We start from the raw sequence: 26,026 nt of genomic DNA, 5'->3' as shown, positions 1-26,026 counted from the left end.
AACTGCTCATAAAACTGACAGTAACAGATGAGCAGTGGCATGTGAAATAATTTATTTTTATTATTTTAGAATGTATATAGTGCATGCCTTTGTATAATGTGCTACTGAAGTTTCCCTGCTTTATTTATTTCTTAGTAAATAATTAAATTTGGAGTCACTTTTTAGAAGATTTAATTATTACGCTGAAATTTTTCGAATGTAAATCAAATTGAACTAAAACGGAAGCTTGTTTATTTAGTAATTCAGTGGCGGAAACAAACTTCGGGGTTGTACTGTTTAAACTAAATACATTTCTAAAACGATGTGACTAAAATCACCACACTATGTGTTCAATGAAAAAAAAAGCTAAAATAAAGTTAAATGATGACCTAAAGCACAAAGCCAAATTCGTTAAGAAACCGGGTTGTTACGGGTTAATTCAAACACTCTCAGATCACGTGCGCACATCACATGACCTACCTCGTCAGAGCTTGTCAGGTCTTTCCGTATCTCCCTCTGCTTTTCTATCTCTTAACTTCAACCGTATTTTCTCCTATTTATTTTGCTTGACATTTCATGTGGCAGCGGGTCTTATTGTGTGTTGCTCGAACACAGGACTGCGCTGCATGCTTGTTAACCTGCGTCTTAAATAAAATTTCGCTCCATTCAGAAACGACCCGAAGAGCCACAGCTAGCCTCTGGTAGCCCGCTAGCAGCTGTTCAGTTTTGGGGATAATAGCGTCGCTGTGAGGCAGCCAACCAGGCACAAAGGTGAGAGGGAAGCAGTTGAGTGTTTGACTTCTGACTTGGACTCTGTGGTGTTATTTACACAGCGTGACAGCGATGTGAGAAAAACTGGATTAACGTCGAGTCTTTTACGCTTTAGCTAGCATGGTGTTAAAAGGAAAAAGATGACTCGTACTGCTGTACACACGCTTATTTGCATCTTGATAATTGTCCTTAAAAGAATTACAGAGCATGTTAAAGTTTGGGTTTTTAAAATCCAGAGTTTTTATACTGCTTCCCAAAACATCACCAAGGAGCATGCACACACTACATCTCTTATGTGGGGGTGTATTTGTGCTGACACTGTCAGCACAAATAAAACTTATTTTATTGTTTATGAGTCCAACAGAAGAAGCAGCATAGTAAAAGGCTTGCATGTCAGGTGTACAAAAGCTGTCATGAAGCTGACTGATCTAATGTAAGCCAGCATGCTTACAGTTCTTACAATTGCAATGTGAAAGAATGTGTAAGGGAAAAATGCTGAAATTGATGGATTTTACATTTACATTCCACTTTATTTTAGGGAATAGTTCTAACTTCATGTGTTCTTCATTTCTTAGGGCAGGTTCTATGACATACGACCATCAACCCCGATCAGAGGATGTACCCGCCTTCCAGAAAGGACTTCATCTCTCTGACACTCAGTGACCAACACAGTCAGAACTACAACAATGGCAAACACCGAAGGCAGTCCTGCTGGAGAGTGAGTAGTCCTGTAATTTGATATACAGAGCTCGACTGACGAATGAACATGAATTTTCTTAAAGATTTTAGAAACATGAAACAGGAATGCACGTATAATTATCTAAAACGGTGCTACCTAAAGAGGATTTTTAGGGCATAGGACCAGAGTGACTTGGAGGCTGGAGTCAGCACTAAAAACTGGAATGAGAGAGTTAGAAAAGATAGTAAAGGCAAATAGCCAAAAATGTCAAAGTGGTTGAACTAGGCTTAAAAACACAACCACACACACACACACACAGATTGGAAATTGTTAAATATACATAGAGTTAAAGAAGCTGATGAGCAAATTGAGAAGTTACGGTAGAGACACAGGTTAGTTGGTTGTGCTGGCAACAACACGTCAGGCCACAGGGCTAACGCTTAAAAGAAATATCAGTATATGGAAATAATTTATTTGGGCTTTGATGACCAAAGTGTTTAGGAATCCTTTTAAATGTTTGTGAATGCAAAATGAATCATGTGTTGTGACTAGAGTTACAATACCAGCTTTTAATAGCACAAAGCACTTTAGAGTTTTAGGACTAGTGTGTTAGACAGCAGTACACACCGTCATTATCATCAAAACTCCAACCAAGTAAACACCTTTTGTGAACTAGTGCAGTTCCCTTTCAGGTAGAGTTGAGTTCAGGCCATGTTTTTTTGTAGCCTCAATTTTCTCCTAAATGCATCAAACGCAGGCAGTCATTTTGTAAAGAGGGCAGATGTAATGATACTTGATGGCTGTGTGCTGTTGTGTATGTGTGATATTGTTCAGAATCTCTTATCTAAACAACATAAGTAATGATCTCCCAGAAAACTACAGACTCAAGATAAAGAAAATAATAATGGTAACCTAAAAAATAATTTAAATAAAAATGTAAATAGAAACATAAACCAAAAGTATTGATATGTTTTCTTGGCCTGTGGGGTGTACTACAAAGGAAGATCCAGGCTTTCCTTGCTTTAACTGATTTAACAAAACCTAAAACCCCATTCGATAATTTGCTCCGTTAATTTGGGTTTTCAGCTTCAGGGTCTGTGTGTGCACACATAAAAGTCAATCTGTCATACATCATGTGACACTTCTGACGCACAAAAAGATCCCTGCGAATGCTGCCTCCTCCAATCACAGACGTTAACGAATGATGATGACAAAATGCATCACAATCTACAGAGAACATAACAGTAAACAGTAAACTTAGATTAATAGTATTTTCTGGAGTTTCTTGTGATTTGACAGCAATAAAAAACATTTTCATTCAAGTTAATGGTTTTATTTCTGAATATGCTCTTGGCACTGCTGCTTACTTACAAGTTGATGGCTGTAATTTCTGTGACTTTAAAGGTTTAAAGGTTACTGTCTCATAGCTTAATAAAGGAGATGTAGTTTAGTTTGTTGGCAGATCAAAGTGAAACTGACTTTACTGACTGAACAGATATTCTTAGCGTGCGTTCTGTGTTCCAGCTTTGTATGCTGCATCCGCAATGGAAGCAATGTGGTGAACAGTGAACATATAAAGTGAATGGCATTTGGTGACTACAGGCAAATTATAGCCACTAGCTACATGAAGTGGGCAGGACATGAGATTAGTTCCTGGTGAATCACTAAACTACCAGTGTGCATGCAGGATTAAGCTGGTTGATGTATGGCAGTAGTAAAAACTTTAAGGGGTTACCGAGGCAACCGGCACCTGGAACATTTGGAGTGAACTTCAAAACGATGTGCAGTGAGTGAATCGCTTCCAGTGTGGGAATCTGATGCACAGTTTACACTGCTGCAACTCTGAAGGTTCATTCATCATATTAGCAAGGTAGATGGCTTAACAGATTGGCGCACACAAAATGTATTTGCCCTGCAGATAATCTGTAAACCTACTGCACTTAAAACATGTAAATACATGATTTGGCTAAAAGGCGGCCAGATAATTCTTAAACCAAAATTCTGAACATAACTTGCTCTGACCAGGTTATATGTTCATCATAAGTTGCCCCAATAATTTAGCCTGGTAAAAAGAAAGAGAACCACTTGTGTGATGCATAAAACTCAGACTTGAAGCTCCAGATAGATTGCTAAGTCGTTAATCTTGCTTTGTAGGAACCACAAATGCTGAGCCTATTGCACGCAGATAATCACAAAGCTAGGAAATGAGACACAGGCGGAATAAGGAGAAAAGATGAAGACAAGAAGTTGCAGGCAATACACAAAGCCCAGTTATTAAAATAAAAGGGGTGTTAGAAACAAGGAAGGACAGGGAACTAACATTTAGTCAAACCAGAGGGAGATAACAACAAGGAAACAATTGGGATACTGGGAAAATATGAACATGGAAACACAAGAATGAATGTTAGTAAAATACAAACGGTGATTAAAAGACAACAAATACACAGTCCCCCTAGTGGAGCAAGCAGCAGCCAGTGGAGGGAAAACACTGGTAACCGACATGAGCTGTGAACCAAAGTATGAGAAATGCTCATCCAAATTAACTTGAATGCTACACCACACTTACTCTGGTCTCTAGAAACAGCTTTTAAATTTGAAGTTGAACGGATGTAGAAATATGTGTTGTGTTCTTTGTGTTCCTGTTACTGGGTGGGACTGTGTTTGACAAACCGAGTGAGCGAAACACCATTAACAAACTTGTATCAAATATTGACATAAAGCAGTTGTGTTCATTCACTTGGAGCATTTTCTGTGATGCTGTGATATATACAATACAACCAGAGGTATTAAGATAAGACCACTTGTTAGCTAGTTTCTCTGTTCTTCAGCTGTAAGAATTAGACTATTTAGTTACAAGTCTGACAGGATTGATTATCTCTGTTTTTATGACCTGTTTTTGTAACAAATCGATTCCCAGGGCTTCGGTTTTCCTTTCTTATGCCTCCTTTGTTGTGGAGCAGCCTGAACTTTAAACCTCTTCAGATAAAAGCATCCCCTGAGCACATAATGTGTCCGATCACTCCAGCGAGATCAAATAGATATTGGTCTCCTCACTTTGTCTCTTTGTCTCATCTTGTTTTCTTTACATTCAATTTCTTTAATCTTGTTTTCTTTACTTTCGCTCTCGTCCTTGTGGATTTAATCTGTGAGGGTCCTCATCTTCTTTGTCAAGTTTAGTACTCGGGTTTTCGCAAGGATATTATGCTGTGCGTATTCAGTGTCTTAATACTCATCTTTGCTCTTCCTCAGGGGGGTTGACAGTCACAGTGCTGCTTTGCTAAAAGGTTTCTTTCATCCTTGTACAACTTGTCCTACAACCTTCTCACAATGAGACTGCCTTGGTTCTTAGTGAATTAATGGATGACATCCATTTCTCAGCTTTAAATAGAAAAGCTGTGAATCAGATGTTGTTCGTTAAGCACTACTTTGTTTCCTCTGCAGGTTGATATAAGCTCAGGAATATCACATCCTGTTTGTGATGTATTTTATCTCACACTCATAGGACAAACACACCATGCAGGCAGAACAGGAGACCTGAACAGTAGCTAGGACATGGTGTCCTGGGTGGAAAGTGGTGCTTTTTCTTTTTAAAGAGGTGAAGTCATTTGCTGCTAAGAAATTGTAGTCCTCATGCTCCTCAGATGGCTCCATTTCCCAAGTAGCAAATTTGTTCTTCCAGCTTCAGTGTCTTCATGTTCAGTGTAAGGTGGAAACAACAGTACACGACAGTCGAGAGAGGCTAAATTGTGCAGATAAACAATGATAACGGTTTCAGTATGTAGCTGCTTTGTAGTTAGGTCCATACGTTTTTAGACAATGACACATCACAGTTTATTTTAATTCAAACAGCTGAAGTGCAGGATTTCAACTTGAATTCAAGGTATTTAACTATTTAAATCTCTGCAGAAAAATGGCTGTAATTAAATTTCTTGCCGTCAGCAAAATATTACATTTAAATGACGTGGTTTCATGTTTTGCTAACAAGAATGCCAAAATTTTCTCTGACTTCTTGAGTTGTTGTTTTGACTTGAAGGTTGTGTTCATGGGAATTTTCTGATTACTCTAACAGCACATAAGTGTAGGTGTTGCCTACAGTTGGAGCTTCTCTCCTTGACATAATCAGGGCATAATTACCATTAAATCACTTTTAAACACAATGGTTGTGGCATTATCGGTGCTGCATTTGCATGTAAAACACTCGCTCAAAGACAGAGTTAGAAGCAACAGAAGGTTTCTTACCCATTTCCCTCGCACTCTGCACTGTTGCTCTCCTGAGGCACAGAGACATGGAAGTCAAGTCCTAAATTAAATTGTCAAATTTACACCAAAAAAACAAAGATGGTGGTAGAAGTATCACTTCCAGAGGAAATCAAGAAACTGTATTTTAAAACATAATTTGGGGGCAATGTCAACAAATGTGTTACACTTCAAAATAAATAAATGAATAATAATCAAATTTGACACCATTGATTCGATATAAAATAAGCTATAAGATAAACTATGCTTCATTTGTCTTAAAAGTTGGAAATTGCTGTTACAGTAGCCAAACTGTATAAATATATAAATAAATATAATATTTTTATATTGTTATTTGTTGTAACTTCTGCTGCACTTTAGCCTGGTCGCTCTTGGAAAAGAGATTTTAAACTCAACTAGACTTTTACCTGGATAAATAAAGGAAAATGAATGAAATAAAATAGAATGACTCAATAAAATGCATTACTAAAAAATTGTCCCTGATGGTGGAAGCCATTGACACTGTTTCCTCCTGTTTTTTTGTTTGTTTTGTGTGTTTTCCCACTAGTTTTCCATTTAGCTAGGTTTTGTGTCACATGAGGCGAACCTGGAACCTGAAGAAGATCTGATGTGTTTAAAGTGTTCCTTCAATTTTTTGCTGTATATAATTTCAATATGAAAAAAACCCCAAATATATCTCAGTCATTTAAAAACTATGCAAAAGAAAGGAACACACACACACACACACACTATTAAAATTGCAACAAAAACAAAACTGGATATAATACAAAAATAATACAAAAACAGCTTCACAGAATTAAAATAGCTCTGGAAGAAAATTTTTAATTTAAATAAGACTTCAAAATAACTATCCAGAAGCATTTCAAAATGACTGCTGACAAATTAAACCCTTGAGATCCATATACACTCATAGGAATCTGCAAATACAAATGATTTTTCCCAACAAATCTGCTTCATTTTAAACAGTGTTTGACTTGGCCTCAACATTCAGTTCTCAAATCAATGTCTGCTTTTATTTTGCCATAATGCACAGAATCAATTTTGCATTCAATTTTTAACAGTCTTAGTTGCTGTTATTGAATGCTATAAAAAGGATTGTGATAATCTGGTAAGAGAAATTCTACAGATGCCCAGATCATAAGCAAAAATGCTTCTGTAATAAACAGTGTGCGATTACTTTCCTTCACTTTTTAACTGCACGGTTGGCTCTCGTAAATGGAATTAATTTTGTCCTCTGAACCGGAAAGGCAAATGACTGCTCTTATCGACTAATCTGTAATGTTTTAGTTCAGCAGCATGTCATCTAACATTTCTTCTATAAAACCTGTTCTTAAAGAAGCAGGGACTGTCGACTTGTACCTGAGGGTCGTCAAATTTAATGACAGTTTATGGTTCCTGAGAAAACCATTCTCTGCAAATCATGTTCCTCTGAGGAGCTCAATGCTTGCTTCTCACACTGCACAAGGGACTTCAATAAGTGCTCTGCCCTTGTTTCAATCATAGTGGGGTTTTTTCCTACATTTCTAAAAGCACACGTAACAGGTGGGAAGCAGTGAATTTCATACTTTTCCTCCTCTCTCTCTGCAGATGAGGTCATTGAATGACTGGCTTTTGTTCATTGTGTTATATGAACTTTGAGAAGGGTAGGGTAGTTTAACATCCATCTCCTGCTATTAGAGCACTGAATTAAATTTTCTCAGAAAAAGCTTAAGAGTGTACAAAAAGCCATAATTGCATTTACAGAGGTCTTAAATTTATTCCCCGGTTTGCTGGAGGGGTATCTCATTGCAGCCTGTCAGGAACAGATTTCACTGATTTTATAGTTGTACATGAATTTGGAATTGGTCAATCCATCCATTTAAGCTATGTTATGTAAAGGTGTTAATTCATGCTTAATAATGCTTTCTTTTTAAATATATGTTAAACTGGTTCATCCTGTAATTGAAAAGAGCTGTTTTAGCTCCCTTCCTTTTAGCCAGTTTTCTTCTGATTGGTTGCCCCTCGTAAATAGAAGTTTTAAACGGCACGTGGGTCTGTGCTGTAGCCCTTATGTGAAACTCTGGCTGTATTTAAGATGACAATTTGTCATGGTAAGAGAAAATAAGGAAAAAAACGATAGGTCTCCTTTGAGAACTGGTTGTGTGTGACAAATATGTAAGAGACTAAGAAATCTGGTAGGGAACAAGTCATGGCACTATAGGTGTGTAAACAAGCATAATGGTCGTCTGTCTCCATGTGATGAACGATTGATCTGTTCAGGATGAATCCTGCCTCTCTTCCAGTGTTGGCACAATAGGATTCCATTTCTATGAATGTTTTTATCCCATAGGTTTGGAGCATTTGAACTGCAGCACTATAGAAGTGCAACTTATTCTGTGTTTGAAAAAGTGAAGTGCCTTGAATCTGCATTCTTCCTGATGACCAGTAGGGGGCATCTCTTTTCAAAAGATCTCTAGTTGGATAGAAATTCAAAGGAAATTGACAGTAACAGTTGAAGGCTCTTGTCTGTGAGCTTAGTAAATACTTTCTGGGTGAGTTTTTGGCCTTAGTCGCTAGTTGTAGGTTAATGCAAAATGGTGTTTTTGTAAATTTTGGTTTCCATTACAGTTTCAAAGGGGAGGATGCACAGGGATTTTACCATGTTATCGACAAGTAGCAGTGAGCCTTAGTTTCTCAGTTTTCCCCTACCCTTGCTTATCACATCTAGTTTCAACACAACAACATGTTGCCATCAAAAATGTTCAACTTGAGGCTTCACAACTAAATTTAAGTAACCAATTCGTGATGTCATGGAAGTATCAGCCATATTTTATGTACAGTCTGTGCTCTGACTGCAGATCTGAACGTCACAGTTTGGCCAAAAAGTATAAAAAACCGAATCATGAGTCTCCTGGTGATTTCAAAACACTGCTTTCAGTGCACAATTTTGGACTGTTAGGCTGACAGAATATCCTCATTATGTTGAAATGAAAATGCCCCCTGAGGCCATGGCTCATACAATGGTTCATGCTTTCATGATGTTGCACAGGTGTTATTAGAGCAGAGTGGTGCCAGGGTGCCTGTTGCCTTCTGTCCTCAGAGACGCTGGTTTTCTCACTCCCTCTGCTTTGCTGGGTTAGCTGGTTAGATGAGAAATTTGAAAATGTACTTGCACCAAGCGGAAAGAGATGTGGAGTTTATACAGGGTAAGAAGACTATCATGCCTCCTTCTTTTACGCTCCTACTTTTTTTGAAAGGAGCATAAACAGATTTGTTGGGGAGAAATTACACCCTCCTTTGAGACATCTGTGATTGAAATTCAGAGCTGTCTGACGTGTTCCAGTTTAGCTAGCACTGTTTATCTGCCCGCAGAAATGGAAGCAGCTGTCTCGGCTCCAGCGAAGCCTCATCCTGTTCCTGCTGGCTCTGCTGCTCATATTGGGACTGCTCTCCTACAGCAGCATCACAGAACATTGGAGAGGTAAACACTTCCCTCTCCATGCTAAGCTAACATCACATACACAGAGACAAAGTCTGTTATTAATTTTAATGGTCTTACTTTTATGTAGCTAAATGGTTATTTATATTGGGTGTTTGCCATGTTTACAGTGATTAAAAAAATTACAACTCCAGGACACAGTGATCATAGTTTATAATTAAAATATTTAGCAATAGCTCTACAATGTAGTTTACTGGGCTACCATCATGACGGCCTTCTTTTCTTGTGTGTGCATGTGCTTGTGTAGGTTTGTCTGACCAGGAGGACTGGGCCTGGAGTTGAATGACAGAGAATTAAAGAGGCCATTCCTCCAGGTGTGAAGCCAGTGTTGGGTCAGGCTGCAGGTAAAGCTCCAGCTCCGGTGGGGGGACCTCATTTGCGGCTAACTGTTGTTCCAGATGCTGCAGGAGAAGCCAGAGGACCAAATATCCCCATATTGGTTAAGCCTCCAGTTAAGGTTAGAGTTGTATTTGTCCTTCTTTATTTTGGAAGCATCAGTTAAAACTGCAGTAGGTAAAAATAAATAAATAAAACAAAGAAACAACAAAAAAAACTGAAAAGAATATGGGGAAATTAAAAAAACAAAACAGGTCTTCATGCCTGAGGTATTCAGTGCTGACTTTCAGCTTTTGAAACTTGCTCTGGTCTAAAAACACCTGTGGGTGTCTCTTGGATATCTAGTAACACTTACCCAGCTTTAACACTTGTTAAAATGTAATTTTATTATTTTTTTGTGTAGAATTATTATTTTTTCTTTGTAATTATTGTTTATTGTGCTGTAGCAAGTACACAAAAATTGCATGAACATGATAACCCCTTTTTCTTACTCATTTCTGACCTCTATAAGCCCTTTCTCGCTGATTTCATAATCCCAATTTTCTGTTTCAGTTAATATTTAATGCAATGTGATGTTTAATTTGAAAATTGTGGTGCTTTTTTATAGTTAAATGGACTATAAAGCAGGGTGTTCTTGTTGCTATTCTATGAGCATGCAGTGTGCTTAGTTTCTCAGATCCTTTTCTCATTCCGTATCAAAACACCAAAATGCTCCTCCTTCAAAATTAGGGTTTGGCTATATACATCTGTTGTGTATTATACAGGTCCTTCTCAAAAAATTAGCATATTGTGATAAAGTTCATTATTTTCTGTAATGTACTGATAAACATTAGACTTTCATATATTTTAGATTCATTACACACAACTGAAGTAGTTCAAGCCTTTCATTGTTTTAATATTGATGATTTTGGCATACAGCTCATGAAAACCCAAAATTCCTATCTCAAAAAATTAGCATATCAATAAAAGGTTCTCTAAACGAGCTATTAACTTAATCATCTGAATCAACGAATTAACTCGAAACACCTGCAAGATTCCCCAGGCTTTTAAAAACTCCCAGCCTGGTTCATTACTCAAAACCGCAATCATGGGTAAGACTGCCGACCTGACTGCTGCCCAGAAGGCCATCATTGACACCCTCAAGCAAGAGGGTAAGACACAGAAAGAAATTTCTGAACGAATAGGCTGTTCCCAGAGTGCTGTATCAAGGCACCTCAGTGGGAAGTCTGTGGGAAGGAAAAAGTGTGGCAGAAAACGCTGCACAACGAGAAAAGGTGACCAGACCCTGAGGAAGATTGTGGAGAAGGACCGATTCCAGACCTTGGGGGACCTGCGGAATCAGTGGACTGAGTCTGGAGTAGAAACATCCAGAGCCACCGAGTACAGGCGTGTGCAGGAAATGGGCTACAGGTGCCGCATTCCCCAGGTCAAGCCACTTTTGAACCAGAAACAGCGGCAGAAGCGCCTGACCTGGGCTACAGAGAAGGCAGCACTGGACTGTTGCTCAGTGGTCCAAAGTACTTTTTTTCGGATGAAAGCAACTTTGCATGTCATTCGGAAATCAAGATGCCAGAGTCTGGAGGAAGATTGGGGAGAGGGAAATGCCAAAACGCCTGAAGTCCAGTGTCCAAGTACCCACAGTCAGTGATGGTCTGGGTGCCATGTCAGCTGCTTGTGTTGGTTTGCTGTGTTTTATCAAGGGCAGGGTCAATGCAGCTAGCTATCAGGAGATTTTGAAGCACTTCATGCTTCCATCTGCTGAAAAGCTTTATGAAGATGAAGATTTCATTTTTCAGCACGACCTGGCACCTGCTCACAGTGCCAAAACCACTGGTAAATGGTTTACTGACCATGGTATTACTGTGCTCAGTTGGCCTGCCAACTCTCCTGACCTGAACCCCATAGAGAATCTGTGGGATGTTGTGAAGAGAAAGTTGAGAGACACAAGACCCAACACTCTGGATGAGCTTAAGGCCGCTATCGAAGCATCCTGGGCCTCCATAACACCTCAGCAGTGCCACAGGCTGATTGCCTCCATGCCACGCTGCATTGAAGCAGTCATTTCTGCAAAAGGATTCCCAACCAAGTATTGAGTGCATAACTGAACATAATTATTTGAAGGTTGACTTTTTTTGTATTAAAAACACTTTTCTTTATTGGTCGGATGAAATATGCTAATTTTTTGAGATAGGATTTTGGTTTTCATGAGCTGTATTCAAAATCATCAATATTAAAACAATAAAAGGCTTGAACTGCTTCAGTTGTATGTAATGAATCTAAAATATATGAAAGTCTAATGTTTATCAGTACATTACAGAAAATAATGAACTTTATCACAATATGCTAATTTTTTGAGGACCTGTATAACCTGTGAACCACATCAGACCTTTTCCATGATATTTTTATATTTTCCTTTGTGTTTTTAGCTCTAGCAATGTGTGTTTTCACAGAAAAAGATATTTGCAAACAAAAGAGGTCCACCAAGCATACAGAGAGATGCAAATGTTTCAGACACGGTCGATAGGCAGAAGCAAGAGCAGGGTGGTTCAAGAGGAAGAAGGCGAAGAGGAGGAAAAACAAAAGAAGATTGTCAGGTGATAAAAGATTGTAGTCAAACATTTTTTTTTGCTGGATGGAGGCAGTGACACATGCTTCAGTAGATATATCAGAGAGACCGATATAAATAATTCAGGAATAAGATGTTTACTTTTAATACACAGCTGGAGAGGAGCAATGATTGAAGCTGACCAGGCTACAGAACCTCCACCCTCAGCCAATGAGAAAGAGGCAGCAGTGCCCCCAGCACCTGCCAACCCAGCTGACACTGTCCCACTAGAAGGTCAGCACTGCTTGCTGTAATTCTAAGCAAACCTTTCTTGCTTTCAGGGTGCACTGAGAAGGTTTAAATTTTCCCCTCAAACAGATTCTTTAACATCGCTTTGGCCAGTTCTACTATTATATGCTCTTTATAGCTCAGCATTTCTTTTTGACTTAAAGTTGAATGTTTCCAACTCACACCATGAAGACCTGCTGTGCTCAAAGCATCAACACATGACACAGAATTTCTACTTCATTTCTACTCTTTCTACTCAAATAATAAGAATAAGAAGTATGCTGTTCAAAGAGCTTCCAACAGGGGAGACAGATGTAAGTTTACACTTTAATTATTCATTGTTATTCCTTTGCTTGTAGTTTCACCTGAAACTAGAGAGCGACTGGAGGCAGTGTGCGATGCCTTCAGACATGCTTGGAAAGGCTACAAGGACTACGCCTGGGGTCACGATGAACTCAAGCCCATCTCCAAATCTTTTGGTGAATGGTTTGGACTGGGTCTGACGCTGATTGATGCTTTGGACACCATGTGGATTATGGGCCTAAAAGAAGGTATTATTTATATTATTACTTGTTTTAGTTTTTTTTTTGTTTGTTTGTTTGTTTGTTTTAGCTTTTGGGTTTGACGTTTTTTTGGGGGGGGGCTTGACATCATTGAAATTGTCTCCAAACTGATACCAAACGCGATATCCGTGTAGGATATTGCACAGAATTATTATTTGTTGTTTATGCTAAAACCATGAAATTGTGCTTATACTTGAATATATGACCCACCCACCCCCCAAATTAACAAGACTAGTTTGAAATAAAATAATTGTCCCATGGGGCTGCTGATTTTACTTTGACTAACCAAAAATTTCTCTATGCAAGAAAAAAAATCCACCAAGGAGGAGATGTAGAGGTCCATCGTTGTAGCAGCTGCTAGCCTTCCAGCATAATTAGAGACATTAGTTGTTACTTGCATCACCCATCCATGGTCCATGAATAATAATGTGGCAGGAGGAGTATGATCTATAATAATGATAATAATAGCAATAAAACAAATTTTGAAAACTGTCTTTTTTCACGGAGTCATCTTCACCCTGTCAGACCAGCTAAGTCTCGTCTGACAGGGTTGGGTGTGCTCTGTAACTACACCACTCGATTGTGTTACTTGAAGTAAAACTCGGCCATACAGATGTACAGACTTTTTTTTTTTGTCCTGTATCTCTTTCTCACACGGTTGTAATTTACCTTTCTTGGCACAGAATTTGCAGAAGCAAAGACCTGGGTAGAGAAAGATCTGTCCTTTAACAAGAATGTGGATGTGAATTTATTTGAAACAACCATACGTATCCTGGGGGGGCTGCTGAGCACTTACCATCTAACAGGAGACCAGCTTTTCTTGGAAAAAGCTGTAAGTTGTCCTATAACAAAAATCATCTCGCTTGTTACGTGAATTAGGGCTGTGAAATAAATTGAACCCATTAGAACATGCATGTACCATATCTATAAACTAGAGTATAGTGTTTATAAGGTTAATCTTCCTTATTTTTTTCTATATTTATAATTTATGTTTATCTAGTAAAATTGATCATCACAATGGTTTGCTGTACTTAGAATTCATCAGCTGCATTTTTCAAATAAATTCAATAATGCTTTAATCTTAGAAGATGTACGTGGTGACTTCCTCTTTAATTCAGTCTCTTCTCTACACTTAAAGAAAGACATTGGCTCCAGATTGATGCCTGCCTTCAAAACACCTTCAAAGATTCCCTTCTCAGATGTCAACATTGGAAAGGGAACAGCACATCCTCCCAGATGGACATCAGACAGTACGCTCGCTGAAGTCACAAGTATTCAGCTGGAATTTAGAGAACTGAGCCGCCTCACTCAGGACCCACAGTATCAGGTTAGGACACCACAAAGGTCTGAACTACAGTAAAATGTATTGTAATCTGTATTTTTGAGATGGAGTGACAAATAAACAATTAATGTGGTAAGATGATGTGTTTCAGTTTAGTTAAAATCGGACGTTGTGTACCCATCACTCGTTCTCTGGGGATTGAAGTGACAAGCATAAATTTATGCCTAAAGAAGTTCAGCCCGGTCTGACATGAACTTAAATAGTTTCTGTCACATCCGGAGACAGACATGTGTGCCAGCTTTTGATGAGCCTTAAAGTGCAAAAAAAAGAAACATGAACCAAAACATCAGCAGTAAGTGAACAGAGGCTGTTGGTTTCATGTCATCTCATTAGTCCCATTCCTCGCTTTTGTCTCTCCAGGAGGCTGTGAATGAGGTAATGACGCTGGTCCACAAACTGCCCGGCAAACATGACGGACTGGTGCCCATGTTCATCAATACCAACAACGGCCAGTTCACCCACAAAGGAGTCTTCACACTTGGTGCCCGGGCAGACAGCTACTATGAATACCTGCTCAAACAGTGGGTTCAGGGAGGAAAAACAGAAGACAAGTGAGTACAGCTTTTCAGTTTGCCATTGTTTTTCCATGATTCTGTGGGAAAGTGCCAGACTGCTAAAGCTTAAACTGCAGAACTAAAAAATGTAATAAACCATCATCAGTCTATGTGTGTCTCACCTAAGATGAACTGTACTCGATCATTTTGTTGTCCGTGTAATATTTAAAAGGTTTAAGGGCCTTAAAGATCAAAAGGGTGTGTTTAACAGATGAACAGGAAGTGTTGCAATGTAATAAACTCGAGATTTACAAGCAGTTTGCTAACTAATCTTAGAAAGATGTTAATTGTCCTCGTTTTCAGTCAGACTCATAGCTAGTATATACAAGACTCCTAAAAAAACCATCAAGAAACACAAATTTCCACAACATGTTTTGAAGAGCAAAATATTTTGAACACATGCAGAAATCTTGCTGAGCTTTTAAAGTACAGTTTGACTTTAACTCATTTGTGAATGGATACCACATGCTCTGAATAGATTTGTGATGTCAAGATCAAAGCTCTTGGGTGGCAGCAGACAGTCTGTTGCTGAACTTCTTGTTCTTCTTGCCTTTGTGACTCTGGCTTTATATTTTGGTTTTGTCATGATCAGTTGAGATTTTTGAACTGTGTTTTATGTTGACAACAAAAGTTAGTGCACTTCATCAAGTGAGTATTACAGTGTCCCAAACCACATTACTGCAGACTGACTAATCATATGATAATGTCTGTTATGTATGTTGCTAATTTTCCTCTTTATGTGTATGCTTTGTTCAGTCTGTTGGAGGACTACCTTGAGGCCATAGAGGGAGTGAAAAAACACCTGGTGAGACAGACGGGACCCAGCAAGTTGACCTTTGTCGGAGAGTTGTCCCACAACCGCTTCAATCCTAAGATGGTAGAGATACTTATTCAGAGTCGTTGACAAGATAAGGTGGTCTTGAATCCAATGTGCTTGTTTGTTCGGGGTTATTTTTTATAATGACATCGTCAGTCAACCATAGACAAACTGCCTTATTAAATCAATCACCTCTTGTGCTTGAGCTAAATCTGTATCAATAAAAAGTCCCATGATACTCATTAGCTGGTCGATTTTGGCTATCATTAATCTATCATTGTTTCTCAGCCTCTTCTTTGTGGACTGTATCTCTCACTCTGCAGGATCACCTGGTATGTTTCCTGCCAGGGACTCTTGCTCTCGGGGCCCACAACGGCCTCCCAGGGGATCATATGGATCTGGCTGTGCAGCTGATGGAGACCTGTCACCAGATGTACAAGCAGATGGAGACTGGACTGAGCCCAGAGATCGCACACTTCAGCCTGCAGGCCAGTGATGGGAGTGATGTTATTGTGAAGGTGAGACTCAACTTATTGATCATCTTATGTCTTATTTTACTGTTATTGTTAAATGTATTATTACATTAATCACATGTAGAAGTGTCTTTTGGTTTTTGTATTCCCTAATTTTCAGTGTGGCTTGTATGTAATTATTACTTACTGTTACTGTAAGGAGGTTTGTCCCACCAGAGTGGGAATGCTTGAATGTGGTATGGAGATGTAGGGCACTATGCTATGATATCTGGTTGCTAGAATATCCATCGAGGTAATCTGTTGCAATAAACGGAATCTCACTGACTGATGTTTACCTAGTAGACCAAAAGCAATCAAACACTTCCTCCAAGCATTATTTTTCATGTTAATGTTGTAGTTTATGTAGGCTGGATACTCACAGAACAGCTGTATTTACTTGCCCTCTCTTGTAGTCCAGCACAGACACAAGCAGCTAAGAAGCGGCTGCTAGTGAGTGTAGATTTTGACCTCCCCTTCACCCCCTGTGATCGTGCAGCTGGGAAAAAGTGATGGTGACCAGCACAAAGGTTTTGCTTGGTGAACATTTTAGAACTCTCTACAACCACATACGATTTAAACGTCTTTACTTATTTGAATTTATAGATCTGCAGTGCGAAACAGTCTTTGTTATTTCTTTGTATTAAAAGCACAATATTTAACGAGCTGCAATAACCGAGATTAATGCACACTCACTGAGAGTTCTTGACCATTTTGAGGGACATTTTAATCAGTGAGTTTATGTTTGTTGTCAAAGTCATGACTGTACCCTCCTTAACCCTCCTCAGGGCTCATTTCATTTTTCATTAACAGCTTGTAGGTTTATATGGTTACTGTTCTTCTCTGCTCTGCCACTTCTATTAATATTAAAATACGGTTCTGAAACATTTCAGGATCTCATTTAAATTCCGTTATAAAAAATAAGGAAGGCGTTTGAAATTCTCAAGGATTTTACACATTGTGTGAGTGTGCACCTGACGTTTCTGGACAGAAGTTGCTTTTAGACATGATTTTGACATTAAACACGCTCAGCCTAGGTATTTTAGTGTAGGTACTGTAAGGCAGAAAGTAGTATAATAATACAGAGAAGCTTGGGGTTTACAGAGTCAGACTTCATTGCTGTCCAGATGTCTGTTGTGCAGTCACTGAGTTTTGATCCTCCCTGCTCTTAGCTTGTATTTAATCTTAACTGTAGCCTTGCTACTCTTATAAGATGTCATCAAAATGGTATTTTTCATTTTCTGTGGGACTGACTGGTTGTATTAAGGGTCAAGCTGAAACACTGATCTTTATGTCATCTTTTTTGTTGTTGTTGTTTTTATTGTACAATGTTCTGACAACCTCTCCTGTACACTTCAGCCTGCGGACAGACACAACCTGCTGAGACCAGAAACTGTGGAAAGTCTCTTCTACATGTACAGATTCACCAAAGATGCCAAGTACAGAGACTGGGGATGGGACATGCTGCAGAGTTTCAATAAGTACACAAAGGTACAGACAGCTGAATATGGATCAGATTATGTGTTTTCATTACTAGCCAGTAAATGAATCTGATTTTTTGGGGGGGTAAATTTGTACTTTGTTATTAAAGTTTACTTTAATTTGAACATTGGCTTTAATCATTTCAAAGTCCAGTCCAGTTGCAATTTTCTTAGGTTTTTGATCATAAAAGAAAATGATTAGGTTCACACACTTATTTCAACTTACAAAAATAAAAATAAAAGCAGTGCAGACTGATTACTGATGGAGAAAAGAAAAGACCACAGTTCAATGTCTCCCTCTCTTGTGGCTTCACAGTGCATGCACGGAAAGCTGATTGTTTTTCATGTGTAAAACTTTGGGCAGCTTTGGAAAAGTTTAATTTGCATCATGATATATTTTTCTGCTTCCCAATGGGGAAATTATCTTTCTGATTAGGTGCCTCTATTCTTGCAGGTCTCTGGTGGTGGCTACACATCCATTAACAACGTCCGCGACCCACTTAGCCCCGGGCCCCGGGACAAGATGGAGAGTTTCTTCTTGGGAGAGACATTGAAGTACTTCTATCTGCTCTTCTCTGATGACATGGAGCTTCTCAGTCTAGACAAGTATGTCTTTAACACAGAAGCCCATCCTCTCCCCATATGGCCCTCTCCACCTAAGTGAATACACTGGAGACATCAGTGAAAATCAGGCCCGTGGAGTCAGGTGCATCTCCAAGTCTCCGTCCAAGCTGAACTGCTGTGTTAAAGCAGATCTGTGCTGTCTGCCTGATATGTAAAGGAGTTTAATTTGTTTTGGGGGGTTTTGTTAATTTTTCCTAAGGAAAAGGTTAGTGACAGAGCTGGTCTCTAATGTAAAAAAAAAAAAAGAAAGAAAAGAAAAAAGCTTTTAAAAAATCAGATCAAGCTACCGGGAACACTTTTATTTAGTACTTGGGTGACTGAGAATCTTCTTGTTTGTTCGTTTTTGCCATGTGAGTTCAAAAACTCTCATTAGTCCTACATGTTGAGGAGTCCTGGCTGTTTAGGTGTCTGTTGACTCTCATGCTTGAAGGGCAGTGATTGAAATGTTTTGAGCGTGTTCAGCTGAATTTTATATTTAAATGTTTGGCTCTAGTGTGTGAGTGTGGTGTGATGCATAGTTATCTTTACACTGGCACTTATTCACATATAAAAATGACACAGAAGTCAAAAACCCCTCAGGATTTTGTTACTCCGTGTGGCCCTATACCCCTGTGTGTGGGAGCTATGGGCTCAGGACACAAGGGATCAGTTCCATGTCACAAGTCAGTGCCTAGCTGCAGAGGAAATCAGAGCTTTCCTAATACTGAACATTTATGTCTTTGATTTAAAAAAAAAAAAAAAAAAAAAGTCTTCAAGTAAAATAATAGGACAAATACCGATTTTTACACCCTCATGCTGTGCAGCTTCCAGCTGTTGACCTCCGTTACTTTTCATTGCTCTTTTTTGTTTTTCGTCTTCTTCTATATCACTTTTCCACTTTTTAGCTGTGATTTACATGATACTGCAAAATAAGAGTTAAATTAATTAAATTCCTGAACAGCCATATCTGTGTTTGTAAAGAAAAATGTGGCTGTTGTTTACAATCTTTACCTTTTTTGTGTAGCATTGAAGCAGTCGTGGTTCTTTAGGTGTTACCTGTATGCTAGTAAACTGGCTCTACAGATGTCATAACGATGTAATAAGTCTTGAATAATAATCTTGGCACAAGAAGCTTTGCAGTCTTTGTAGTCTGTGTTTCTTCAGAGTACATGTTTGATCAAACTTTGGTTGAATGCACTTACTAAAATGCAATACTGTAACCACCACTCATTTGAGCTTCTTGTGTACTTTACAAAAAAAAAAGGTGTCATCAATGACCTGCAATTAGATCATGGAGTCTTGGCCTGGAATATACCCCCCCTCCCCCTCCCCCACCACCACCACCACCATTAATAAATAAATACACAAAGTGTCAATTGCCCCCCCTAGAAGCTATGTTAGCAGAGCAGCCAGTATTTGGTAGGAAGTTCAATGCTTACTGTATATTTAGGCACTTTATGTTTCAAAGTGAAGATGCTAAACTGTTTGATAGAGAACCCCTATTAGTAAGCCCTTGGCCACAGGGGGAAGGAAGAACTCACTTTTTTTGAGAAGGGGAGATGGACACAAACGGGCTTAGGGAGATGCAGCCATTTATTATTATTGTTGTTGTTGTTGTTGTTGTTGTTGTTATTATTATTATTGTTATTATTGTTATTATTGTTATTGATATATTATTATGTTATTGAATATATTTGCACTTGCAGTGCTTAACAAATTTATTAGCCTGTCACACAAAGAAGAAAACAGAAATATTTGAGAAATCGTTGAAAAGCTTCTTATTTTTATACCCAAATTTGAGCCAGCAAACTGGACTTAAAGGAAGTCAGAAATTAAGCATAATATTCAATCACATAATCTATTTTTTGTGTTCAGTAATGCAAATAAATGGAATTTGGCTTCTTAAATTAATATATATATATATATACGTATATATTTGCATTTGCAACATTAAAAACATATTGGTTAAAAGGCATAAAAATGACTAATTACCAATGTGGGTAATTTAGGGAAGCTGTGGAATAAACCTTACACTCAGTGATTGTTTAATAGACTTGTTAAGCACAATATGTCCTATAAAGGGAAATTTCTATGGTTGCCATACAGTTTTAAGCTGGTAGTTACTTTAAGTTGAGATGCAAACAAACCTACTAACATTATCATTCCAGTGTCAGGGACAGTATCCAGTATTTGGCCCTGATATTTTTCTCTGTAAATTAGATTTGGAAACAAGGAGGTCATGTTATATTCAAGGGCTTAGAGCACTTGGATTCAATAAAACATCATACTGTTTCTGTATGGAGTACCAGTACAACACATTCTTGTACTGCAGTGTTTTGGCTGGTGAGTTTCTAATGCGACAAATTCACGTTATATGAGAAAGCAGGTATTCTTTTCATTACAGCGGTGGCACTCACCTGCAACCTCTGCAAACAGCTCTGTGTCAGATGATCAGGAGCTCATTGTTTGGTTGTTTTTATCTAGAAATGTGTTCCTTTTTAGTTCTGTTCTGTTATCAGCTAAAGTAAAAGCCACTCCATCAGATATGCTATATTTCCCTTGACTAAACATTTTGTAAATCTGTATTTTTCAGTGCCGTTCTGAGCTTCATGTGGGCCAGAAAACAAAGGCATTACTCTACTTGTATTTGGACCGCCTCCCCCTAGTTTAGTACTGTGTAGGCTGAAATTGTGGCTTATGGGTTTGAGAGTTTAATTAACAAATTTGTGGTGGGTTCAGTAGGTGACAGCGTATCTCCCTCAACTCTGACTGTGGTGAGGATTCAAAAGTCTTTCATTCAGGATATTTGTTCACAAAGCCAATGTCACAGCCAGATTTTGCAGACTTCCCTCAGAGGCAAAACTGGCTGAAACTGACTCAAATCAATCTGCTTTCATGGTCACTTTAAATTTGTTCAGTTTTGGTACCACAGCAGTCGTGGAGTTTCTTGTAAGACCCATGTCAATTGGCAATGATGTGTGTATATATATATAGAAAGTCTTTAAGAATTTCTGAAGCCCATGCTGCATTGCCACCAAGGAAATACATTCTTTATGAATGCAAATGACTTCCTACTATCTCCTGACATCTTCCCTGGGACTCTGTCAAATACTCAAGTTTTACGGTGGAAATAGACGGAGATACTAGTCTGACAAAAAGCTTGCAGGAAAAAAAAATCTGTTTAATGCTTGACAGTGAAGAGACTGAAGCTATGAGGGATAGTCCATATACACATGTGGGTTTGACATGGCTCAGGGACCCTTTGCCAACAGGAGTGTAAAATGGCCTATTCGTCAAAAGCAAATGTTAAAAATATGTGGTAAATGTGATCTGTCATTATGGTTTCCTTTTACTGGGCTAATACAACAAATAGCTGGCCATTCTAATGTTCTAATGACATGTTTTTATTTTTTTAAACTCGTCTATCCAAGGGACTGATGAGCTTATTTGATGGCAAGGTGTCTTCCGTCCATCTGTCCACAATTTACAAGAATCACTACTCCTCCAAGAATATTGGTCATATTTTAGTGAAACTTGCACACCATGAAACCAGACTGAGGGCATATTGGTCATTTAATGACCACTTTTAAATTTTTACATGAATCACTACTCCTTCTAGAGTATTGGTCAGATTTTAGTGAAAGTATATTAATTTGTCCTGGGTATGATTGTTTACCAGTTTCCTTGACCTTTTAATTTCTCAAAAGTTTGTGCAATGTAGTTTTTATTCTGTACTCTGAACATTAAAATAAATTATGAATTGTGATTTTGTTTAACAGTTTGTTTGTTTTTTTTAAATATGTGATTTATTTTAATTTATGATGATTGATTCAGTTTTTGTTTATTGATCATGAGATGTCAGGTCTGTCAGATGCCTATATAGGGCCATATGGGATGCCTGTTTTCCTTATGATAATGATAGGGGGAAAAAAAAAATTCATAGACTGATCCAGTGCACTGTAAGCACTGCTTTAAAGATAGTTGATCACAGACTGCTTCTGATTTGTATCTGTTTTTGAACTAGATGAAATGTCAAGGCCCACTTGTAAAGTGGTCCTATGTTGCTTTTCTTTATGTTATGACATATACTGTTACAGTTAGACTTTGATCAATGTATATCGGTCCCAACAAAATCATCAGTCAGTCTTGACTGATGGCCAATATTAGCCATTTATCGATATATTGATTTTGACATTTAAAATGGCCACAAATGAAAATTTAAAAGCAGAGTTGGAAGAAACACCCTTCAGCAATGTTATGGGTTTTGCAAAGTTGATCTGGGCAGAGCAGAAATGAGTATTCCACATCTGATGGCAAAACCAAATTATTTTTAAAATCCATCCATTTTCTGCCCCTTACCCAAATCGGGGTCACCTGGGCAGCAGCCTAAGCAGAAAAGCCTGGACCTCCCTCTCCCTGGGCAACCTTCTTCAGCACATACAGGACTAAATTATCTTAGTAAGGACTAAAGGACTTTGGTAAGGATTTGAAGAAAAAAAACTATCCGCAACAAGTGTTAGGAAAGTCAATTTAATGTCTTTAATCACATATTAAATATGGCCAAATTTTCAAATAATGCGCTTAGGCTGAGGCTAATTATCTCCATCTATCGTTATGACCACAGAAGCCCTGCATACCTGCCTTTCAGACTTTGGTTGTTACATGCAAATAAAACAATCATGGAAGGTGATTTAAAAGAAGGAAAGGAATCAAAACAAGTTGTTTTAGAGTGCGAAGCATAAGATAAATGAGCATTATTTTTAACTGTGAACAATAAAGGGACTCCAGTAGAGTCCAAGAGTAAAGATATGGAGCTAGAAATTAGCATAATGGGTCCACTCAAACATCATGTTAATAAGCTTCATCCACTAGAGAGCCATACTGACCAACATATTTGAATGTACACTACTGTTGCCACTGTTCTGCTGTGCCTGTTTGGATGTATATTGTGCTTTGGTGGTTTTGTTTCCTCTTTTGTGTAATTACTGCTGCTGGTGTTTATTTTGGAGTGGAAGTTTGAGCACAGAAAAATTAAAAGTCGGGCTTGTATTTTTAATCAGGGTGGGTGGATGAGAAAAAGTGGTGTAAATATTTTTAATGTAAATTGTTTCCTACAGAATTAAATCGGTGTCCTGATTTCGGAGCCTTTTCTCGTCTTAATATTGTCTAACGTCATGTTGAAAAAAAGTAATATAAAGATGCTATTTTTGTTTTGCTATGTTGGGTATTTTCCCGTTTTTGATTTGTTTTTTATTGTTGTTTTTCAAGGCATAACCATTGTCACACCAGCTCGTCAAAGAGTTGTTGAGAGATTCAGTATGAACCAAACTGTTTGACCGACTGGCAGACAAACATTGCTATAGCCCCTCTCTCTCATTTGTCTCCTGTATAATCTCTATTTTCCCTACATATAATTTACAAAGAGTTTTGCAGAAGCTGAGTCCTGTAAGCAGCTGGCTTTAAGGGAAGTTTAACATTTACTGAGACTGATGTCTGTTGACTGAGTTTTTCTTTCCTCCCTCACTGCACAGCAGCAAGGGGATAATTAGATCTCCTAGCATCTGTTCTACACAGTCTCATTTACAGTTTTCTATGGTTTATAATTCAATTTTTAATTCCTGCTGTATAAGAAATCATGAAAGATGAGCTGTGTTAACGTGTCTTAAGATATGTATTTAACCTTGCGTGTTAATTATGCCACGCTTCAACTCCACTTATTATGGTGGCACCATGACAGTGTAAAAGTCAAACACGGCTTGTGTGTCAGAAAGTGAACCCCAAATGGAGTTGGTTTATGCCTCCATTATTTTTAATGGACACTAGAGGGCAAAATGTGTGATTGGATAAAGAGCTCTCTTCCTGTTGAAGTCTATGGTGAAAACAGACACAAATACTTTCTTATGAGTTTATTCTCAGTCACTCAATTGGAATAATGCAGAGTTAAACGTTAAGTCTGTTTTGCACGTTTTGGTCATTCTAAAATTCGGAAAAGATGATACTCCATTAAATACTCAATGGCTAATGACTGGTAATTCAGTCATCTTTCATACAGTGTATGGATGGTACAATAAACACAGCTTTATCATATTGTAATTATTTTTTGTCCTTAATTGTACAAAAAGTCTTTTGTAAAGTGTTTTTTTTTCTTAAATGTGTACATGAAGTGAAATGGATTCAACAAATGTTATATTTCAAAATCTTGTCTGTTTTTTTTTCTTCTTTTTGAGAAGCAATTGTACAATTTAATGTACAGTATTTGTAAAAACTATTTTAATTGCTGATTGGCAGAATATACCACTTATGATTATGTCTGCTATATTTTTCATGAAATGTGGGCAATAAAACGTGAGCACTGTCTGTCGGTTCCTGCCTGCACAGGCTCCTGCTCCACTGACTGTCACCTTGTCGGGGCCCTAAGACGTGGATCAATTTTGTTTATGCTGTTTCAGTCGACTGATTGAGCCACTTGAGGAAAAAAAACAACACACAGCTTCACACGTCCATCACTTCACTGTGACAGAGCCCACAAGTCGATAACTCATCTGCATGTCTTACAGAAATGATTATTTTTCAAAGCTTATAATGTTTTGACACTTTCTTGGTTTGTTCTTTGCTTTTCCTAGAGCCTTTTTCTTCCTTTTCTCAAATCTCCACAGGTGACTGATTTAGCACTTTGTAACTCAAATTGTGGCTTATTGAAATGTTCGCTGAAGTCAGACTTTTTTCATGCCCACTGAATTTTCCAATAAAGCTTTTCAGTGCAACGTTTTCTTGTTCTGCATCCAATAATTCAAACTTTAGAAAAGCTGGTTTTCTGTGTTATAGATATCTTTTCCCTTCCCGTCTCTCCCTATTGAACTCTACGGATGTCTTTACAGATATGAATGCCGCCTCGTCATGACCATTTGCCGCATTATGCAAGTCTTGAGCCAGTCTTAATATTTTGTTTCCAAAGAACCAGACATGCCCTGCTGCAGACTGGTGACCTGCACCCCGTCTATCACGGCTATGATAGCTGGAAACTTTTGAAAAGGATAAGAGGAAGAGAATGGAAGGAACCAGACGTTCTTGTAATTCTAAAAAGCAGATTTAAGCAGTAGTTGTCCATGCTTTCTGAAGATCTTTCGAAGTTTGTCTTTGCCTATTGCCCCCCCCCCCCCCCTTTTTTTTAAGTCCAGTCTTTGTACCAGACCTTTAAAGAGAATTTTTTTTTTTTTAACAATGTCTGAAAGTCATGTCCTTAAAAACGAGGCAAAGGCCTGACACATAACTAGAGAGATACATTTGCCCGTTCAGTTGATCCGTTTCCTGTTCACCGAAGCCTCGTTAGATATGAGGGTCGCTTTTAGAAAGGCATTTTTAACAAAGGGAAACTGGGGAAAAAGGTTGATGTAGGCTACAAGAGCTGCACTGAAAATCCATAGCAAAAAGTGTTATGGTGAAATGAAACATCTGAAATTTTTAGTTCAAGCATATTCAGTATGCAGAGGCGGTCATGAGAGATGCACAACAATCACTGTCTACAGCCATGGGTTTAACAACACTGCAACACTCTGCATGTTGGAATCATTTTGACAACCAACAGAACAAAAGTAGTTAACATGCTATCCATGTTATTCAAAAGAAGCCTAGAAAACGTCCTGAAAAAATAATAAAGCTTCCTGAGAGATTTCAGGCTGTGCTAATTAAAGGTGGTCATACAAATATTGACTTTCAAGCTCCTAGCATTGTATAAACTAATTTTTTGCCTTACATACCATATTCCCATATATTTTTGCACATTTCAGTAAATTAGTATAGTATTGTATAATGTTTCACTGATTC

General features: G+C 38.2%; 1 protein-coding gene across 1 annotated transcript; it reads left to right on the top strand.

Moving 5' to 3' along the window:
- The first annotated feature begins 406 nt into the window (after positions 1–406).
- Positions 407–24,966, top strand: man1b1a (mannosidase, alpha, class 1B, member 1a). The gene is given in 18 exon segments (XM_085167461.1): positions 407–477; positions 650–750; positions 1,326–1,468; positions 9,038–9,146; positions 9,412–9,434; positions 9,437–9,463; positions 9,466–9,621; positions 11,951–12,039; positions 12,041–12,094; positions 12,221–12,339; positions 12,693–12,884; positions 13,580–13,728; positions 14,035–14,223; positions 14,599–14,789; positions 15,549–15,669; positions 15,933–16,127; positions 17,478–17,609; positions 18,054–24,966. Coding segments are annotated over 16 exon segments (2,058 nt in total). The 5' UTR covers positions 407–477; positions 650–750; positions 1,326–1,366; the 3' UTR covers positions 18,264–24,966.
- Positions 24,967–26,026: the final 1,060 nt, after the last annotated feature.

Source organism: Neolamprologus multifasciatus, chromosome 7, assembly GCF_963576455.1.
Source record: "Neolamprologus multifasciatus chromosome 7, fNeoMul1.2, whole genome shotgun sequence".
Lineage (NCBI taxonomy): Eukaryota > Metazoa > Chordata > Actinopteri > Cichliformes > Cichlidae > Neolamprologus > Neolamprologus multifasciatus.
This window is presented reverse-complemented; position numbering and strand designations above follow the sequence as displayed.